At 38.7% G+C, this 19,893-nt stretch overlaps 1 protein-coding gene across 1 annotated transcript; it reads left to right on the top strand.

Moving 5' to 3' along the window:
• The first annotated feature begins 214 nt into the window (after nt 1-214).
• On the top strand, nt 215-19,608 carry LOC134655475 (phospholipid phosphatase 1-like). The gene is made up of 7 exons (XM_063510939.1): nt 215-304; nt 6,587-6,683; nt 14,468-14,622; nt 15,648-15,859; nt 17,430-17,553; nt 18,292-18,474; nt 19,492-19,608. Exons 1-7 carry the CDS (start codon nt 224-226, stop codon nt 19,606-19,608), a joined length of 969 nt encoding a protein of 322 aa, XP_063367009.1. The 5' UTR covers nt 215-223.
• The last annotated feature ends 285 nt before the right edge of the window (nt 19,609-19,893 follow it).

Here is a 19,893-nt window from a genome sequence, read left to right as displayed (position 1 = left end):
AATTCTAATAGTTTTAAATGAGTAATGATCAGAACAGTTGATTTGAGATGACGTTAAACGTATTTTCCTTATAATTACTCATTTAATTAATAAAACAATAGGAATTAGAACAAATGCCCATTACAGTATTAACAACAGTGCTTGTATGTTGATAGATTTGGATTAACCGATTTTACCACCGATTAATCGATTTTAGTTTAAGAGTGACTGAGTGAATTTAAAAATGGTGCTGGATTCGCCTCTCAAAACCAGTATAGGGGAAATCAAGAGGATTTCTTCATCAATAATAAGAAGACAGAGTCAGGTAGGCCATTGTATTTTATGCAACGTGTGAATTATGCGAGGAAATACCATAATTGCAAATTCAGTAGGGAGGGAAACATGGGATTTTTACACGGTCGTGCAAACAAGCTTACAGCCCGCCAGATGATAAGAGGACGTAGCCTATGGACTGCATTTTCGTGTTATTTATACGTTATAGAGCTCCTTTTAAACCTTTGACCTTCGGTTTCGACATTTACAAAACTGACGTTTCAAAAAAAAGAAAGTAAGAAAATATACTTATTCAGGACGCTTAATACAATTTTGCATAAATCTATTAAAGTACAACACATTTATCAATATAGAACATAGGCAATCGCCACTGAAAAGATCTCCCCTCAGCTTGGGGCCCGATTCGGATTTTGAAATAGACGATTGTTAGATATCTTTTAGACATCGCCAAGATACAATAACGATATGTTTAAGATCTAACCTGTCAAATTTGACATTTGTGCGATTCTGGAGATACTCTTGAACGATTTCCACAAGATATGGCTTAGAGATCCAATTCACATCTAATAGATATCTAACTCTATCTAACGTAAAAGTGACATTGGTTGCTCGAATTGCGCTGCAAAAGAGAACTAGTTGAAATCTATACTATAACGTTTCTAGAATGGATCTAGTACGTGTCATCTCTTGTGAATATCTTGAAGTTCGAATACGGCAGTTGGTGTCAAGTTACCTTTCGGGTATCTTCTTGACTTCAATTTCTCGATAAAACGATTTAACGTTTCCTGCAGCAATGCAGTCGGCTGCAATACTGGTATAGGTAGTCTGAATACGAATGGAACCTTCAAGGTTGACTCACGCTCACAGACAATCCAACCTCTAGACATAGCATAGTCGCGCCACCCCCTCTGCCACATATACGGTAGCGTTACTCCAGCATCTTCGAGTCAATCCCGTGCCGTGATTGGTCCGTCTCTTTGAACGGACCAATCACGGCACGGGATTCGCTCACCTCGTCCCCCCGCACCCCCGTATTTTTAGCAGCAACGGTTTCATGAAAGAATTGGCCTAAGCTCAGTCTAGAGGTTGGATTGTCAGTGCTCACGCTAGACCGGGCCGGGCCCGAGCCGAGGCGTCCGACACGTCATTTTCTATGACGACTGATCGGTGATTACATGGTGCTTTCCATAGAGAACGAAGCGCTGGAAGCCCCGGCCCAGTCCCGGCCCGGTCTACCGTGAGTCATCCTTTACACAGTCAATGAATCCTTGAGCCATGGTCAAGTTTGATGACTGACAAAATTTAAAACTAGAAATTCTTATTTTATCATCATCATGCGAATGGCCATATACTATTAGGTACCTATATTATATTATTTATAATATCTGGGAGACCGAGCTTTGCTCGGTAAACATATAAAAACTTAAAAATGAGCGTTTTCCCAGAGATAAGACCTAGCTAGATCGATATTTTGCCCCCGAAAACCCCCAAATTTCATCGAAATCGTTAGAGCCGTTTCCGAGATCGCCGAAATATATATACATATAAATAAATAAATAAACAATAATTGCTCGTTTAAAGGTATTAGATAGATTAGATAGATAGATAAATTGTAGATAACAAAATAATCTGAAACACTTCATATCTGTCAATCCTCTATGAGTAATGGCATAAAATAGCTCATAAATGTACCTATGTATCTAATCTTACAAAGGAAGAAATGATTCTGAAATATTTATATTTACGAGTCATAAATTATGACACATTTGATATCTGATATTATCATTATCTTATCCTAGGGCTTTAACATTGTTTTCACTACACTAGCTCATACAGGCACTTTTTAGAGTTCCCTACCCAAAGAGTAAAAACGGGACCCTATTGCTAAGACTCCTGTCCGTCTGTCACAACCAGGCTGTAACTCATGAACCGTGATAGTTGAAATTTTCACAGAAAAAAATAATACTAAAAACAAAATAAAATAAATATTTAAGTAAGTCGGGCTCCCATATAACTAACGTGATTTTGTTGCCGTTTTTTGCATAATGGTACGGAACCCTTCGTGCGCGAGTCCGACTCGCTCTTGGCCGGTTTTAATTCGTTAAAAACAAATGGGAGCGGCTTTTTGGCGGAGAGTTCATGTGACTTTTCATGCAATCGACGACCAGTCTGGCCTAGCTGGTAGTGACCCTGCCCATGAAGCCGATAGTCCTGGGTTCGAATCCCGGTAAGGGCATTTATTTGTATAATGAGCACAGATATTTGTTCCTGAGTCATGGACGTTTTCTAAGTAGGTATTTAAGTATGTGTATATTATATGCATCGTTGTCGGAGTACCCACAAAACAAGCCTTCTTGAGCTTACCTTGGGACTTAGTCAATTTGTGGAATATTTGTAGTTATTAGTCAATAAATAAATTTGTGGAATGTCCCTATAATATTTATTTATTAATAAAAAAACACAGTAAACGATTTCAACGGCCTAGCGTGCGTAATATTTTTACTATCAATCCTTATCAAGAAGTGAATTAGCAATTGATAATGAACAAAAGCAAATCAGTATTAAAGTGCTAGTCGATATATAGACGTGTAGTGTGTTTGTATTGTTCTATAGTTTTGTGTGTAATTGGTAAATAGTTGTGCTTAAGTGAAATAGATCTGAAAATGGATTTTAGGACATATGAAGTGGTCCCGGTAAATATTGATCTTTGTTTATTTACCTACTATTAATAAGCCTGCTATTAATATTAAATATATTGCGTATAGTTTGAGATAACTATATTATCGAGGGTATGTATGTAGAGCATAATTTCTAAAATCAAATATCCTAAGTACGAAATTCCTAAAGTCAGGATATAGAAAATCAAAATGTCTAATGTACGAAATTCCACCGAAAGCCAACTGTGACGAAGCATTATTTACTACTATACCTAACTTAGGCTCAGTGATCCAAAAAGGATCTTGGCAAGAGAGCTCCACTCTGCCCAGGCGGCATAGCCAAGGTGACGATCGCCATCGAATCGCTTTGTGTCTCTCTAATCTCTCTTTCACTCGCCAGCATCACGCGGCCCCCGTAGACAACATGCCAACAACATGCCGTAGCGAACGAAACGCAACTGTCACTGTCACACTAATATGGACGAGTGATAGACACAAAGCGATTCGATGGCGAAGCGATAGCGATTGTCACCTTGGCTAGGCCGGCTGTTCTGCGCCACTTCACGCCTTGGGTATAGTACACCAAGGGCGCAGACAGATCTCTTAGGGATTCGTCACTCCAGCGGTATCTAGGACTCCCTGACGGACGTTTTCCATCCAAGCATTAGGTTGCACAATTTATATTTCTTTGTAAACGTGCGTAGCATTATTTACGAGAAATTACTACGTCTAAAGTTACAAGGCACTTTAAATAAGGTCACGGGACTTTGACATTATTTTTAAGGTCAGAAGGGTATTAGGAATTTCCAGACCACAAGTAGTTGTAGAATAAAATGAGTCAAGGGCCTGTAGGCCTCAATACTAGCCAAGATGACAATCGTTCGCTGAAAACGAAACGAAACGCTAAGATAAACGTAAATAATGTATGGAAATGAGAGCATTTTGTTTTGTTTTTCTGCAAACGATTGTTATCAAGTTATCATGCCTAGGCTCCTAAGTCAGATGGCGATTTGTACCAGGGATGTTGCGAACATCCGCATCCGCATCCGCAACCGCGGAACTTCCGCATTATTTTCAACATCCGCATCCGCATCCGCATCCGCATGAAATCGATGCGGAGCTTATGCGGATGCGGATGTCGAACAAGTCGGCCCAGGAACGTCATAGCGGCGGCGTAAGTGCTAGGTAATTTCGTCATTACCTATAACGAAATCGTCTAGATCCAGAAAAGTCGGCCAAGTTACTGTTTATTAAATATGACGCACCTATATTCTTGCTCAAATACTAAACGTTACGTTTTTTTTTAATAAAAAAATACTAAAAATGTAATATTTGACGTTTTCTAAGTACCTAATCTTGACATCCGCATCCGCATCCGCATCCGCGGATGTGAGCCTTTAAATATCCGCATCCGCATCCGCATCCGCGGATGTCAAAAAATCTGCATCCGCAACATCCCTGATTTGTACTGCCACAGAATAAATAATAGTACATACTAGGTACAGAAGACTCACTCTCTAACAGAACGCGTCTGTTACGATCAGCACAGATATGGCCGTTCGGTGGCGACAGCGCCACGCGCGGCTTATGGCTAACCACCAAAATTGGTGTGGAACCGTGGAACGGATGTACTTTTAGCTACCTGTAGCAAAGCGACGAAATCGCGGAGTGAGCCACGCCTGGTACTGCGCCATATGTTTTGTGGTCACTGAATTGCAACTGCATTGTCAAACTTCAACTTTTGACCATCAGAGTTAGAGTCCGTGCGGAAAGAGAAGAGTCGTGGAACTCGTGGAATGTATGGAGCCGTACAGCGCCATCTCGTTTAGCTGTCAAATTAGAATTTAAGCCTATGTACATTTGACTTGACTTAACTTCTTCTCAGTCGGATACTCTTGTCAGAGCAGTCGTGGTCATTGGGGTCGTTGTACGGCTTTTTTCGTTATTTCCCGCCATGCTTCTCTATTTTCTGCATTCCGCACGCACAGATTTAAAGGTGATCCGGTGAGATCTTTAACTTGGTCGGTCCATCGCATTGAGGGCCGCAATCTGGGTCTTGTGCCACCCACTCTGCCCTGAACAACAAGCCTCTTCATGGCGTCGTCTTCCCTGCGCGTAACATGACCGAAGTAGCTAAGGATACGAGAGTGAACGATTGCCGAAAGTCTTTGACCTTGACTTAACTAAGCTATCTATAATTAAGCTATTTTATTTTAAAATATAAGCCTAGTTGTATAGGTACGTGACGCATGTAAAGACATAATTCTTACTCAAGTATGATAGAGAAACTACAATTTATTTTAATAACATACAACTTGAAAACTTTATACTAATTTATAACTGAAACATACCAATATTCGTAATAACTATTTAATATAAGTATTCCAATTTCAAATTGCAGATGAATATTAACGAGTTTTACAAACAATTCGTGTAGGTACTAAAATAAATAATTATAAAACAACAAAATACAGAAAGAATAATTCATAACATAACTCAGCTCAAGTTATTCTATTTTAAGCTTGTTGTTTCAAATAAAATTATTTTCATTTCAATAGTAAGGAACGGTCCTTCATATTTTTCGGCTTCGTGCCTAAAGGTCACCGGCGGCGAAGGTCAAATGTAATTCTAAGGTCACGCTGACCTTGGATCGATCGCTTCAGCTCAGCTTCAGGTAGGGTTACCAGATACAAATTTAGAATTTCCTGACAAAATTCCTGATTTCCGAATATTTTTCCTGACATTTCACGACGACGGGGGGGTCTAGCCGTTAAAGATTTGTTAATTCATAATTTACGAAGTTATTGATATGTTGAGTGGATCACATTTATTCTTTTTTTACAACGTTTTTGATTAATTTAAGTAAATAAAAAGGTACTTTATAATAAAGTCTATCAATTCAAAAAATTCCTGACATTTTCGTGTTCCGTCCCCATTCCTGACAAAAGGCCAAAATTCCTGAAATGTCAGGAAAATTCCTGTCATCTGGTAACCCTAGCTTCAGGGAAACAGTTCAAGGTTAAGTTTCGTGATTTATTGAATGAGTTTTCTTTGTTATTATTAGTTTTAGTTTCTAATGAGTTTTCTTCGTAGCCTTTTCTGGTTATTATTCTTATTTTAATGTGCTGTGATCAGTCAAATAAGCTTTTCGTGATTTATCAATGAAACGTTTCGTGATTTATTATACATTCTATAAAGCAAAGTTGCACTTTGCTATCAGTAATTCACATGTGAGGCAAAGTAATCAAATGCAAATTTCGAGTTGTTTTCTTATGTTTTCTGGACTGCTGGTAGAATTGACTTTTAAATGATGATTTTGGATAATAAATATTTAATAACATTCATTTGAATTAGATTTGGTTTGATTTTGTTTGATATTTTACATTTAATATTTGCTTCGGGTTGGTGTGGTGAAATATTTTGTGTTTCACTCGAGGGCAAATTTTGTTTAACACCCGTGCTTTGAAACCCTCGCAACGATAAGATTCTATTTTTCGAACATTTCAATTTTGAAATCTTTCGCTTGCTCGGGTATCAATATTAGCACGAGCGGTTAAACAACAACTTTGTCCCCTTGTAAAACAAATAACTATACCTGAGTACCTATAGTTTACTTTGTTATTTTGTATTAAAATGATTATTTTCTTTATTTTCAGAGACGAGACTTGGAGTCTCAATCCATCTCGAATTCAACAGAGAAAAAACACAGCCTTTGGTGGAATGTGTTCCTCGACTTTCCCATACTCGCAGCCGGTAAGCATTTAGAGATGTAAAGTGTCATTACAAAAGTCACTAGTAAATTGACATTCAGAGACGATTTCAATATGGCGGTATGTTTACATATACTGGATCAACCAAATCTTGTCAGTAGTAAAAGGCGGTAAATTTGAAAAATCGCGGGTTAGCAACACTGTGTTCGAATAATTCCAAAATCGCGTGTCATCTGTGTGTTATCTGTGGAATGTGGATCGTGAATGACAGCCATCATCTTATTGTTTACATTCTGAATCGTTTCTATTTCAAGAGAAATTTCTGCTGTCACCATTAAATACCAAGATTATGCATGACCTAAAGCAAAGCTAAGGTGCCTAGAATGTACAATCATGCTCGTTGACGGTAAACATTACTAAAATTTGAGGTTATGATAATTCACTCGAACTGACGTATGAAGGGCGGAAAAATAAACACGTTTTGGTTCGATGTATATTGCTGCTTTTCTTAGCGCAATTCTGCCAATATTATACTACTCTTTGAATTCTGCTCTTTAAGTGTTACATGGTGTTACCCTACTTTAATTTGCAGTACATTGCTACTGACAAGATTTGCTTGACGCACTATAGTTAGCAAGTTCCATAGAATGACACTTTAGTGCATCATTATTTTCCAACGTATTTTCATGGAAACGTATGAACGTGTCTTGCTATTTCAGTCAGTCTCGGTACAAAAAGTACTGAGGTTGACTGAAGTAGCATGACAAATACGAATGTTTCCGAGAAAATACGATGGAGAATAATTACGCTCTATATCTGTATTTTTTGATACTTGTGTCACTGTGACGTGACGTGACGTGACGTTGTGTTTGATGACTCAAACCTTTACGCAGTGCTTCTCACATGCACTAATCTCAGTACAAGGGAGATGCATTGTGAGTTGTGAGCTAGTTTACGCAGTCGCTAGCGAATATGTCAGTGACACTCGGTCGTGGTGAGGGTACCTCTATACTTACTTTACTTGTTAGGTATAGGAGTTTAAATATAAAGGATTAAAAAAAAAATGACTCACATTAGACCGGGCCGTGTCCGGGCCGGAGTTTCCGGAGCTTCGTTGTCTATGGAAAGCATCACGTGATCACCGGTCATCTGTCATAGAAAAGTAAGCGCCGGAAGCGCCGGCCCGGACACGGCCCGGTCTAACGTTAGTCATCCTTAAAAGTAGCATAAAAAATAAAACACATATTTCACTCATTAAAATATCAATTTAAAATTAATACCTTCCCGAAATGGCGTCGTTTCATCGAACCGACTTAAGTAATTCGTTCTTGGTATCATCATAATATATGACTTAAAACTTAAAAGATATAATAGTGACATATGGAATTTCAAACTTTACTGACTTGAATTAAGAATACTTTTTGAAACATCATAGTGATTATAAAATTATTAGTTGAGTTTATAATAAACAGCGACGGTGAGCTTATATTTTATGCCATGAATCTTTGTGTTTTGATGCTATTTTTAACCGACTTCCAAATCTGAAAAGGAGGTTCTCAATTCGGTCGTATGTTTTTATTTAAATTATACGTGATTTTGATGAATGGACATTAACTAGAAATATATTGTCGTAGCTATGTTGGTATTTAAATAATACCTAAAATAATAATGATTTGTTTGTTTAAAATTTATTTGCCTTTTTTTGTTAAACGCATTTTTACACTACTAAAAGTTCGATCACAAAAAACTTCATATAGTGTGTCAAAGGACTGTCCCATTTCAAACATAGACAGAGAGAATCATACTATCTTTGTCTCACACTAGTACTAATAGCACCCAAAAGAAAATGATGAGTATAGTTCTTTTGGTTTCTATTTACTGACAAATTGGTTTGACCATCTATAAAATACAATTTAGCGGCGACCTAAATATGTTTATCATTTACGTCACGGTGCGGCTGAAGTCACAGTCACACTGCATTAATTTAAAAAAACATGTACACAAATAAAAAAAGGAAAAAATGTTTATGGCACACGTGGGGCGTTGCATGTGGCAGAATGCACGCAATCGCAGTCTCGCTTTTTAAAAAAGGTAAATCGAGTCGATGAACTTTCCAAACGTAGGTACTGGTTTGTTTAAAAAGAAAAGCTATCTTATCTTTTAAAACGGTAATGGCGTCATGCTTTATATATTTTAGCCGTTAATTTATGTAAAAACGTAAAGTGCCTGTCACAAAATATACACACATTGGTGAGAGTAAAACGTATTACAAAAATATTAACTTCTAACTAAACAGTTGGTTAAATCCTGAAAAATAAATAAGTAAGTATACTTGGTCAATCAGATCATGACAGTAGAAAAAGGCGGCAAATTTGAAAAATGTAGGCGCGAAGGGATATCGTCCCATAGAAAATTTTAATTTCGCGCCTTTTTTTACTGACAAGATTTGGTTGACCAGTACGGATATGATGGTCGTTCTTGTCTACGTGACAGCGTGATAAAACGTTGTCCGTCACTTTCTTTCCCACGGTGTTAAACAGTGACAGTTATTTTATCACGTGGATAAAGATGGATAAAGCTATCCATAATAGGCTGGCTGCTATATATTAAATTGAGAATAGCTGAAATTTTGCTAACAGCAAAAGTTTAGATCTTTTTAACGAAAAAAATATTATTATAAACGAATAAATTACGATAGGTATGTTGTGTGTATTAGCCACCAAGTGGATACCGCAAAAGAAGCGCGGACGTGGCAGGCCCGGACAGAGATGGCTGGACGACTTAGACACCTTCATCAGTAACTGGCCGGAAAAAACACAACAACGGGTGCTGTGGAGATCAAGGGGAGAGGCCTTTGCCCAGCAGTGGGACACTATAACGGGCTAAGAAAAAAAAAAGTTTAGTGTTCCTAAATATTTATGTTTCAACGCCTCAAAATGTTTGAATGCATTTGATGGCTGATAATAAATGATTTTAATTTAATTTTAAAGGAATCGCATCGAGACCACTTTCATTAAAAAAAAGTTTGGCCCTTGAATCGTGAAACTTTGCACCTGTAAGAATTCTTTTATAAATGCGTTAGTCCCAATCTTCCATTAGCTCCCACGCTCGCCAAAGTGAAATTCGCTTGCGCTTCGCCATCGAATCCCTTTGTGTCTCTCTATCACTCTTTCTTATTAGTGTGACAGTGACAATTGCATTTCGTTCGCTACGGAGCGTTAGCGATTGGTATGTTGTCTACAGGGCCGTTTATTCGAAACAACAGATCCTTTCAAGGTGTTGTTTTGCCCCGTCAAGGAATCTCTACCATCCGGCCAAAGTATGCTCTCTTCACGGTTTTTTACTCCCAAGTATTTTATTCGCTACAATCTCGTCTCCTTGGTTTTTTAAACCGCGCTTGGCGAATGCCGAGGTACAAAGGAACGGCGAAGAATATTTTAGTTTCATTTCAGACATACCGATCTCAACTCGCTGCAAAACAATCTTTGGGCCCGATTCGGATTTTGAACTAGACATCTATAAGAATATCTATTAGATATCACCAAGATACGACAAAGATATTTTTAAGAAGCCTGTCAAATTTGACATTTCCGCGATTCTGGACTCTGGACTCTTGAACGATTTCCACAATGTCTAAAACGTCTCGTTACGTATTTTTAGATCTCAAAACGATTTTGAAACGATCTTAATACGATAATTTAACGTAAAAGTGACATTGGTTGCCCGAATTGAGCTGCAAAAGAACGGATCTTGTTTTCCGAATACCGCGGTTTTACATTCCGGAGGTACCTAATAAAATACCTAGATTATTTCAAAGCATTTTTGAAACAGCTTGAAACTAAACTTACGAAAACAGTTCGGTTTGTACCTACAAAGTTTAGCCGGGATTTTTGTTAATGTTAAGGTAGGTACTGGATTTCTCAAAGATTAGAAAAAAAAATGATTTAAATAATAATTCATAGTTAATATTTTATTCATGGCGTAGTTATAGTCTCTTGCCACTTGCTACGTTGATCATGCTCGAATAAAATTGTGTAATTAAACCAGCAAATTGATAATAGCTGGACACAATCAATCACCAGCCACGTGACTAAAGGACGTTAATTGCTATCCATAAATAGTTTAATCGATTACTTACAACCATAGAGCTTAAAAAGCCGTAAAATATTGATTGTCTTTCGAGCTTTCAATTCGAGGCCTTGGTTTCAAAAACTACGTTGTTACTACCTGTTACCTATTTAATGAAAATAATTTACTGATACGAACGGGTTTACCGCGATATAATCTCATTACTTTTACTTGCTTTTACCTTAAATGACGTTTCAACTGATTTGCTGGATTAAAATATCGTGTCACGTTACGTCACGGTACATTCATGTCATTACAATATGTACAAAACGCGAGAGTTTAAAGTGTGTTAATTTAATGAAAATAGTTTCTACTAGACATGCGATTACGTACCGTAAAATGGGGTGAGTAGGGTTCGCGGGGAGAGGTGGGTTATGAATGGGGAGAGAAGGGATGAAAGCGGGGTGAGATGGGATTTTAAGGCTACTGCTACAAAAATAATGTATTCCAATTTAAAATGGAGCTATAGTAATACTAATAAAAAAAAATCGATCCGACAATCTTCCAAAATCACCTTTGTATGAAAACCCAACTCACCCCAAATACGAGGGACTACGGGGTGAGGTGGGTTTTCCTCTTTATCGTCAAAGTTATGAAATGGAACTACCCAAAATAAAATAAAAACTAAAATACTAACGTCCGGATCACTTATTATATACACCATTCAGTTTGCGTATGTAAAAATAAAATGTTATCGAGGTTTGAATGTCAGTTTTGACCCTACTCACCCCATTTTACGGTACACCTTTTTAATGAAAAGCTAAGTTTTACGCAAATGAATAGAACGACTATTTTGTATTATTGACCTCTTACCGCCATCTAGTGGCGAGTAGTAGAACTAAACTGGTTGTTGTACTAATGGTAGTTGTAAAATATTCGAACATAAAACTCTAAAACACGTGCACTAACTTAAGTTTACCTTTGTGCACGTGTTTTAAAGTTTTATGTTCGCCGCTGTGTTATTTTATTCCTATAAGGATTGTCTTCCAGTGAACGATCGAGAAACTATACACTAAGCATGACCCGACATGCTCTTGGCCATTTTTATATGCATTTTAACTTTTATTAGAAAGCACGAAAAAATGTTTCAGCGTTTCCTGAAATCCTACCCCCGAATAATAAATACGTTTAAATTGCTTTTTTAAAATAAGAAAAAGTGATCCCATAAGTATTCCGTGAACAAAGTTTTGTACTTACGGAACACTAAAAATCTAAATACTTAACGCAATTTCACGCTATGGAAGATCTCAAAATCTAGCCGTAATATTTCTTCAGAATATTCTGGTCTGTTCCGATTCATTTAGCACTTATCCCAACGAGATAAAGTTCAAAATTGCACAGATTTCAATCATGCAACCAAACACGCGTGCTTCTACATGTGGGATGCAACGTGAGGATGCAGACCATTATGGTGGTCATATATAGAAAAGTCGTATGTCAACCTGTTCCATACAAATGTATGACTGTTTTGACATATGGTGGAAGGGATTAGGATTGCATAAAGTGTAATGGCTTTGATCGGCTCTAGAAGCGATAGCGAGTTATGTAATATAGGGATTTTAGGGATCCGTTTGGTAATAAGTAATAACTTTTAATTAAATACCGGCCAAGTGCGAGTCTGAAGTGCGGGTACCGTACCAATTACGCAAAAAACGGCAAAAAAATCACGTTTGTTTTATGGGAGCCCCACATAAATATTTATTCTATCCTGTTTTTATTCACCATATTTCATTCAGCAAAAGGCCATGTAATCAAGGCTTTTCCTCCCCCAAATGAATTCAGCCTTTCTCTAAGAACCAGGAACTAGATTAGCCAATTGGTGCGCCATTTTGCGAACGCCGTGCGCGGGTCAAAGTCAATGCCAAACGAGGACGATAGCGAATTGTGACATCATGAGGACACACTAGAGCTGTGAAATGGGTTGTTTTGTTTAGAAATATTCACAGAAATTACCTTTAATTGTCAACTAGCGACCCGCTGGTTAACAGATTATACATAAACCTTCCTCGTGAACCTTATTAAAATCCGTTGCGTAGTTTTAAAGATCTAAGTTGTTTTATACTATGTAGTGATATCATGCATTTAAGGGTTAAGTCAATGGGAAATTTCATCTAAATAAAATAAAAACATGAAACAAGATAATCTGAGTTTGGGTTTGCCCCAAAAAATCCTCACGGTTTGCCCCAAAAATATAATCCGAAAAATATTTTTATTTACTTGATACTGTGTATTGTAGTATTTTGTAACATTTAAGATTTTCTCGTTTTGAACACATAACCGGATCTATCGCGATTTGTTTTGATTCAGAAGGTTCGACAGGTTTCACTAGTCGTGAAACAGTCTCTAATCCTGTCGTATTCTATCCCCGATATCCATATTTATGTCACACAATAAGTCACAATAATGTAAGGGTCTACCGCAAACGAGTGAGTCGAAACTTTGTTATCTAACCTCTCTCTATCACTCTTGCATATTCGAGCGATAGAGTGGCAGATAGCTGAGGTTCGATTTAGCGTTTCCTGGTAGGCCCTTTAATTGTAAACAAACCGCCTTGATCTATCAATGTCATATTTGATTGTGAAAACTTGTAAGTAAACAGTTTAAGGTACAGTATATATAAATTACTCTATGGTATAGCTACTGCTGCACTCTGGCGGCAAAACATTGTAGTAATACAGTATCGGCGTGCAAGATAATATTCAATGAGGTGGGGTGAAAAACAAAACACTTAATCTTTGTCTAATCTAAGCTCCTTATTAATCAATCAAATCCTTCCATAAAACATATGAAACAAAGGAAAGTCCAACGACACGAGATCACAAGTACGACCTCAAGTCGACCGGAGGCTAAGAAGGGGGCAACGACTGAAAATTGTAAAATGACAAGTGATTTATCTATAAAAATGATTGCGCTTATTTAACGTGAATAAATCAGACTTGAAGCTGATGAAGTTGTTTTGAAGACTTAAACGAACGGAAATGGTTATGCATATAAAGTACGTCACGCACTGACAAAATTGTGTTTTCTTACCAAAACATCCAGACATCTAACGACAAGTAGTGGATTTATCAGTAGCGCTACGTGACACTAGATGTCACAAGTGTCACTACTTTCGAAAAATGTACTGTTAAAACAATTTACAACTAATATTACAAGCAGGAGTTGAAAATAGAGTTCCAGTTAATCCGGTTATAAATTAGCGGAAAATTATTGAGCATTAGAGTTTTCGTTCTTCACGACATCTATTGTCAACTAGCAATACTGATTAATTCCGCTACTTGACGCAGTTGACGCTAGATGTCGACTACGAATTAACTCGCGTTTTGGTAAGAAAAGTGATGTATGGAGATACTTATAGGGACCGTGCGAGTTGGAGGGTCTGCCACCTTGTGGCCTGAATCGGAAACATATGTGCACATGTACATTGCCAAAGCAAGTGCTACCATCTACCGTTCTCGTCGGTATGTTTCCTTGTGCATATTAGGTTCTGCCATCTTGTGGGCTACATCGGAAGCATAAACGACACATTTACGCCTCGCGCCAAAAATCTGACAGCTTCTGTGCTGCCGCCTATAGTTCATGCACGGGGCCTATATTTATCTGTTTTGATCGACTCTATTATATCTATTATATTATAGGATTATAAATGTGCTAATAAAAGTGATGGAGTACAAATATTGATTTTTCTTTCTTTTTCAGTTATTATAGTCATCCTCCTTTACGAGTCTGCAGTAATTCCCTCCCACAAAAGTGGTTTCTTCTGCAACGACCCGAACCTAAGCTACACATTCATCGGAGACACTGTCAATGATGTGGTGTTGGTGTCTACTATTTTTCTGATGCCTTTAACAGCCGTAAGTATTTATTATCCACTAGCGACCTGCCCCGGCTTCGCACGGGTTAACAAATTGTACATAAACCTTCCTCTTGAATCACTCTATCTATCAAAATCCGTTGCGTACCTAGTTTTAAAGATCTAAGCATACATAGGGACAGACAGCGGGAAGCGACTTTGTTTGTTTGTTTGTATTGTACATATACTATGTAGTGACACTAATATTATAAATGCGAAAGTGTGTCTGTCTGTCTCTGTTACGTCTTCACGCTTAAACCGCTGACCCGATTTAGGGCTGATTTAGACGGCGCGCAAACTCGTATGCGATTTTAGTTACATTGCGGAGTGTTGGTTACGTCCAATTCAACCGACCAATCAAAACCCGCAATGTAATGAAACCCGTATGCGAGTTCTCGCATCGTCTAAATGAGCCCTTAGTTGAAATTTGGCAAGAGATAGCCTGAGACCCGGGAAAGGACATAGCATAGTTTGTATGTCGGAAATCATCTCGCACGCTTTGACAATAGAGGCATGTTCAACTGCCTTGGGTGAGACTTAAACTCGCTGGATGAGGTCTTGGTGGCTCAGTTGGCAGAGCACTGGAGTATCTATCCAGAGGCCGTGAGTTGAAGTCTCACCCAAAGCAATAATTTATTCAGAAGACGCTAGTTCAATCTCAGCCCAGAAGGCCTACCGCGAACCACGTTCGACGTGTTACCTCCCAGTCACACTTACGTACGAATTTACAAGTGCGACAGAGAGGCAACACTTCGAACGTGGTTCGCGGTAGGCGCTCTGGGCACTGGAGACATTTGTTCACTTTTTCTTTATCTAATTCTGTTTATAATTTACTAACGACTCACCCCGGCTTCGCACGGGAATTATATAATAAACCTTCCCCTAGAATCACTCTATCTATTAAAAAAACCGCATCCAAATCCGTTGCGTAGTTTTAAAGATGTAAGCATACATAGGGCAGACAGCGGGAAGAGACTTTGTTTTATACTTAGTGATAAAGAAGTGTTTCCACTTCGTTATTTTCAGTTCCTCATCACAGAGCTCATCGTCCTCGAGTCTGACTACCTCCGGTCTCGGCCTCTAGAGGCCCTCAAGAGGACCGGTCTGCTGTACCGCAACTATATGTACGGCCTCGTCTTCAACCTCCTCGTTGTTGAGATCATGAAAGGCCTAAGTGGTATGCCGAGGCCGGTGTTCTTTCAGATATGCCAGCCGGATACTGCAGTTAATTGTACCACGTAAGTTTTTTCAAAGTTACCCCGCTTTCGATGTTATCCCAATGCGCTTTATCTATATTATTACAAGCTTAAGGCGTACTACTCTATTCAAGATTTTTTGTCAGACTCAGAAAATTTTATTACCTTTTAATGTCGTGTATATTTTTATTATTTATTAGGACTTATAGTTTATAAATGCACGCTACATGTCCTCTGTAGCTATTTGTATGCCATGTGGCGTAGACGTACTGTTGTACCTAGCTATGATCATTAGATTGCTCACTCCATACATCAGTTTTAGTACCGAAAAGACTATTAGCATCTAGCATCGAGTAGCGGAACTATCAGTACTGCTACCTGACAATAGATGTAGCACCGACCGGAAAGTTTTATGCTGTTGAGATAAGACTTTCCGGTCGGTGCTACATCTATTGTCAAGTAGCAGTACTTACTGATAGTTCCGCTACTCGATGCTAGATGTAGACACTGAAATTAATAGTCTAACTCTTGAGCACTCTTGTCGTACTATATTTCTCTATGCTATGATTGAAATAAATAATTTGGAATTTTGAATTAACTTGCCCAGTTAGTATGTAGGTATGTTAATAGAGTCAGACCGAGAAAAGTCTGCAGCAATTTTGATAGCTCACGCAGTGCAAGTGTCATTTTAAACGTCAAACTTCTATGAATTTATGACGTGTAAATAATACTTGCACTGCGTGGGCTATCATAATCGCTGCAGACTTTTCTTGGTCTAACTCTAGTTAGTGTTGGTCCAATCTTGGAAGCTAAATTTGACCCACTCCCGACTTCCGATTCAGCTGAAATTTTGCACACATATGTAAATCGGATGACAATGCAATATTATGATGACATGGATCTGATCTGATGGTGGTAAACAGGAGGTGGCAATGGGAACTCTGTGATAAAACAACGCAAATTAATTGAGTCTCGATGTGTATTAGTTGCCTGTGGAAAGAAATGTAGAGTCCGCGATGAAAGCTTGTACCAAAATAGTAGATTGTACAACAAGGGCATAAAGTGACCCATTTTTTGCCAAGGCAATTTTTTGGTCTGAGCGAAGCGAAGAATAGACGAGGGTAAAAATGGAATTTTATGCCCTTGTTGTACGCTCTGCTTTTCACTTCGATTGCGAGGAAAATATACTTACAAAAATATCCAATATTTTAGGTTGTTTTCCCGTATTTATTCAAGACTAAAGAAATTTTTATTCGGGCCGGTCGGGGGCGCGTGGCACGCCGGGCGGGAGCGTGCCGGCAAGGCTGGCAGTTTGTATGGCAGATTTTGGACTTTATTGCTAGGTCAATAAGGGTCGCAATAGATGATTTTACTTTATGCTCTAGAATATAATAAGCAACTTTATGTCGTCTACGCACGACATAAAGGTGCACTTTTTGAGCATGAGAAGTGAAAATGAAATTTTAGCCAAAAACTTATTTTTATTGTACTTCTGAACCCACGAAACCCACGGGGAGCGCCCTAGTACCTCACGTGTGATACTAACTCTCTGGGTTCTGGGCGCGCCACGGGTTAATTTGTAGGTACTATCATATTGATGTGTTCTTTACAGGGGCGAGTACATTTCTACTTTCGAGTGCACTTCGTCCTACTCCTGGTGGAAGCAGTATGACTCATACCACAGCTTCCCATCGGGACACACGTCTTCGTCGGTCTACTGTGGACTTTTTATCGCGGTATGTACTAACATCAACATCGATGCTTTTACTGATTATCATTGATCTTGGGCGCAATTCGAAAACCAAAAACTAACAACTGCTATGGACATCTCATGAATATCTCTCAACACTTAGGGTGGTATTCCACCTTTCCAAATTCTTTGTCCAATGTGCGTAGCGTTTCACTTTCTCATTAAGCTAAATGTGAGATGCAAATACACATTGGACCAAGATACCACCCTTGGACAGTGGGTCTCACAGGTTGATTCACAAATCTTAAAATTTTCATAAAAGAGTTGAATCACCTTTCTTATGTTATTGCAATAAACGATACAATACCTACTTAAAATACTTGTCACTGTCAGTATGTAATGGATGAGGTTACTTAGTACCACCCACACTAGCATCTTTTGAGCGTCGGCGTCTAGTAAGCAGCCATAGATTTAGCTAGACGCCGGCGCTCAGGAGACGCTAGTGTGGGATGGCTAACTGTTGATTACCTACCAGTCTTGTACCTTTTAAATGTATGAATCATTTATTTACAAACAAGCTCCAAGGAACTAAGGACACCCCATCGGGCCTCTTGCCATCATCTCTGATAATGCCAGTCTAAGGGAGGTCGGATCCAAGAAAGTACCAGTATTGGGCGAAGGATGGGCATGTAGCCAGTAACCGGCTTCCCGGGTTCCGACCGCCAAAAGCCTCGCGCGGATTGGACTTACAGTTTGTTTTAAATTGTCATGTTTCTTTCAACAGTGGTACCTCCAACGCCGCGCGTTCTCCTGGTCATCCCGGACAGTGCTCCTCGTCCCGTTGGCCCAGGTCTGCTGCTTCGGTTACGCAGCCACATGCTCCCTGACTAGGATCACCGATCACAGACATCACTGGTGGGATGTCGCTGCTGGCTTGGTTGTTGGTGTGGTCACACTTCTGTTTGCGGTAAGTCTTTTTTTTAAAGTCGTCTCGAAAGGATGGGTGAAGATCGGGCAGCCAAAAGGGCCTACTTGGGTCGACCAACTGGACGCCGTCCTGTTGGTCATCCTAAATATCGTTGGGCAGAGTGGAGGCAGATCTCCGTGAGGCGTCGGCGTGATACCGCTCTGGACCGAGCAAAGTGGCGTGCTCTTGTGTTGGAGGCCAAGACTCATTTTGGGTCATCGCGCCAGCCAAGTAAGTAAGTACGTCTTTTAAAAAGGATTCTTGGCCGTCAGATCAAAGAGTCACACTTTATTTAACAGCACGTGCACACATCTATCCTTTTTTTTAATTAAAAAAAATATGTAGCTACCTAATCTTATAATTATTTCAATCTTCTCAAAAATATTACCTACAATGATACAATCATATTAATCATATACAACACTATATCTACGAGTATGTAGGTAGGTAGGATATACCTATCAATCACTCAATCAGATGTTGTTTTGATCCTAGCCCTTCGTCCCTTGACCCACTGGCTCGGCACATTGCGCAATCCTACGGTTAGGGCCCTCTAGGGTCATGATGGAGCCTTGACCTTTTTACCCATATATCTCAGGCAATTTTCTAATAAATATGTTTGTAGGATTTGCTTATGTTGAAATCCTTTTTCATTTCTCATGCTCTGAAAGTGGGTCATTGTTGTTGTGAAAGTGATGTTTCTGCTCTAGGGAATTTTACTTTCTAAGTACGTTTTTTTACGATAAGCAATTGAAATTCGGTTGTAAATGGATTTGTTGAGATTTCCACTCTGATATTTAACTCCTCATTCCATAAATAACGATATTTTTCCCTTTATTGGTGATTGTAAGTACTGTGATCTTTTAAAATACAAACACGACTAAAAGCGGTAAGCAGTCGTTTTTGTATGCAGAAAAAGTTTATAATCTCGTAGAGAACAATAATGTTAGGGACCAAAAAAAGCCTTACTTTTGAAGCCTGCTTTATTATACTCTTAAATTTTCTGTTTGTCCACAGATATTTCCCGTCAGCGATAACTTTGCACAAGTGAGAGTAGCGAGTGTTTCAAAGGCCCAGACCCAGCATTCCAGCACAGACCTGCTTTATGTGACCTCAAGAGGACCTATATCTTAATCTAAGTCTAATTCCACTGTCAAAATACTTCCTTTTGAGATTTATTCGAAGAAAATAAAAGAATTGAAATAGCTATTTTCGATACAAGTGCGAAAAAGAGGAAATTCGAAACGAGTGGCGATAAATTAAAACACGACCGAAGGGAGTGTTTTAAATCGTCACGAGTTGCGAATTACCTATTCGCACGTGTATCGAACAACGTTTTACAGTACATATGGCACTTTAAAGTTTCGACATACGCACGAAAAGTGCTATTTTACGCACTAGTGCGGAAATGTAGCCCCA

The sequence above is a fragment of the Cydia amplana genome, chromosome 16 (genome assembly GCF_948474715.1).
Source record: "Cydia amplana chromosome 16, ilCydAmpl1.1, whole genome shotgun sequence".
Lineage (NCBI taxonomy): Eukaryota > Metazoa > Arthropoda > Insecta > Lepidoptera > Tortricidae > Cydia > Cydia amplana.
This window is presented reverse-complemented; position numbering and strand designations above follow the sequence as displayed.

What these genes read in the sequence shown, in the direction of transcription:
- LOC134655475 (XM_063510939.1), top strand. Translation starts at nt 224, where the DNA reads ATGGTGCTGGATTCGCCTCTCAAAACCAGTATAGGGGAAATCAAGAGG. An exon ending in TTCTGATGCCTTTAACAGCC is followed by an intron (nt 14,623 to 15,647) that starts GTAAGTATTTAT and finishes CGTTATTTTCAG; the next exon opens with TTCCTCATCACAGAGCTCAT. An exon ending in ACTGTGGACTTTTTATCGCG is followed by an intron (nt 17,554 to 18,291) that starts GTATGTACTAAC and finishes TTCTTTCAACAG; the next exon opens with TGGTACCTCCAACGCCGCGC.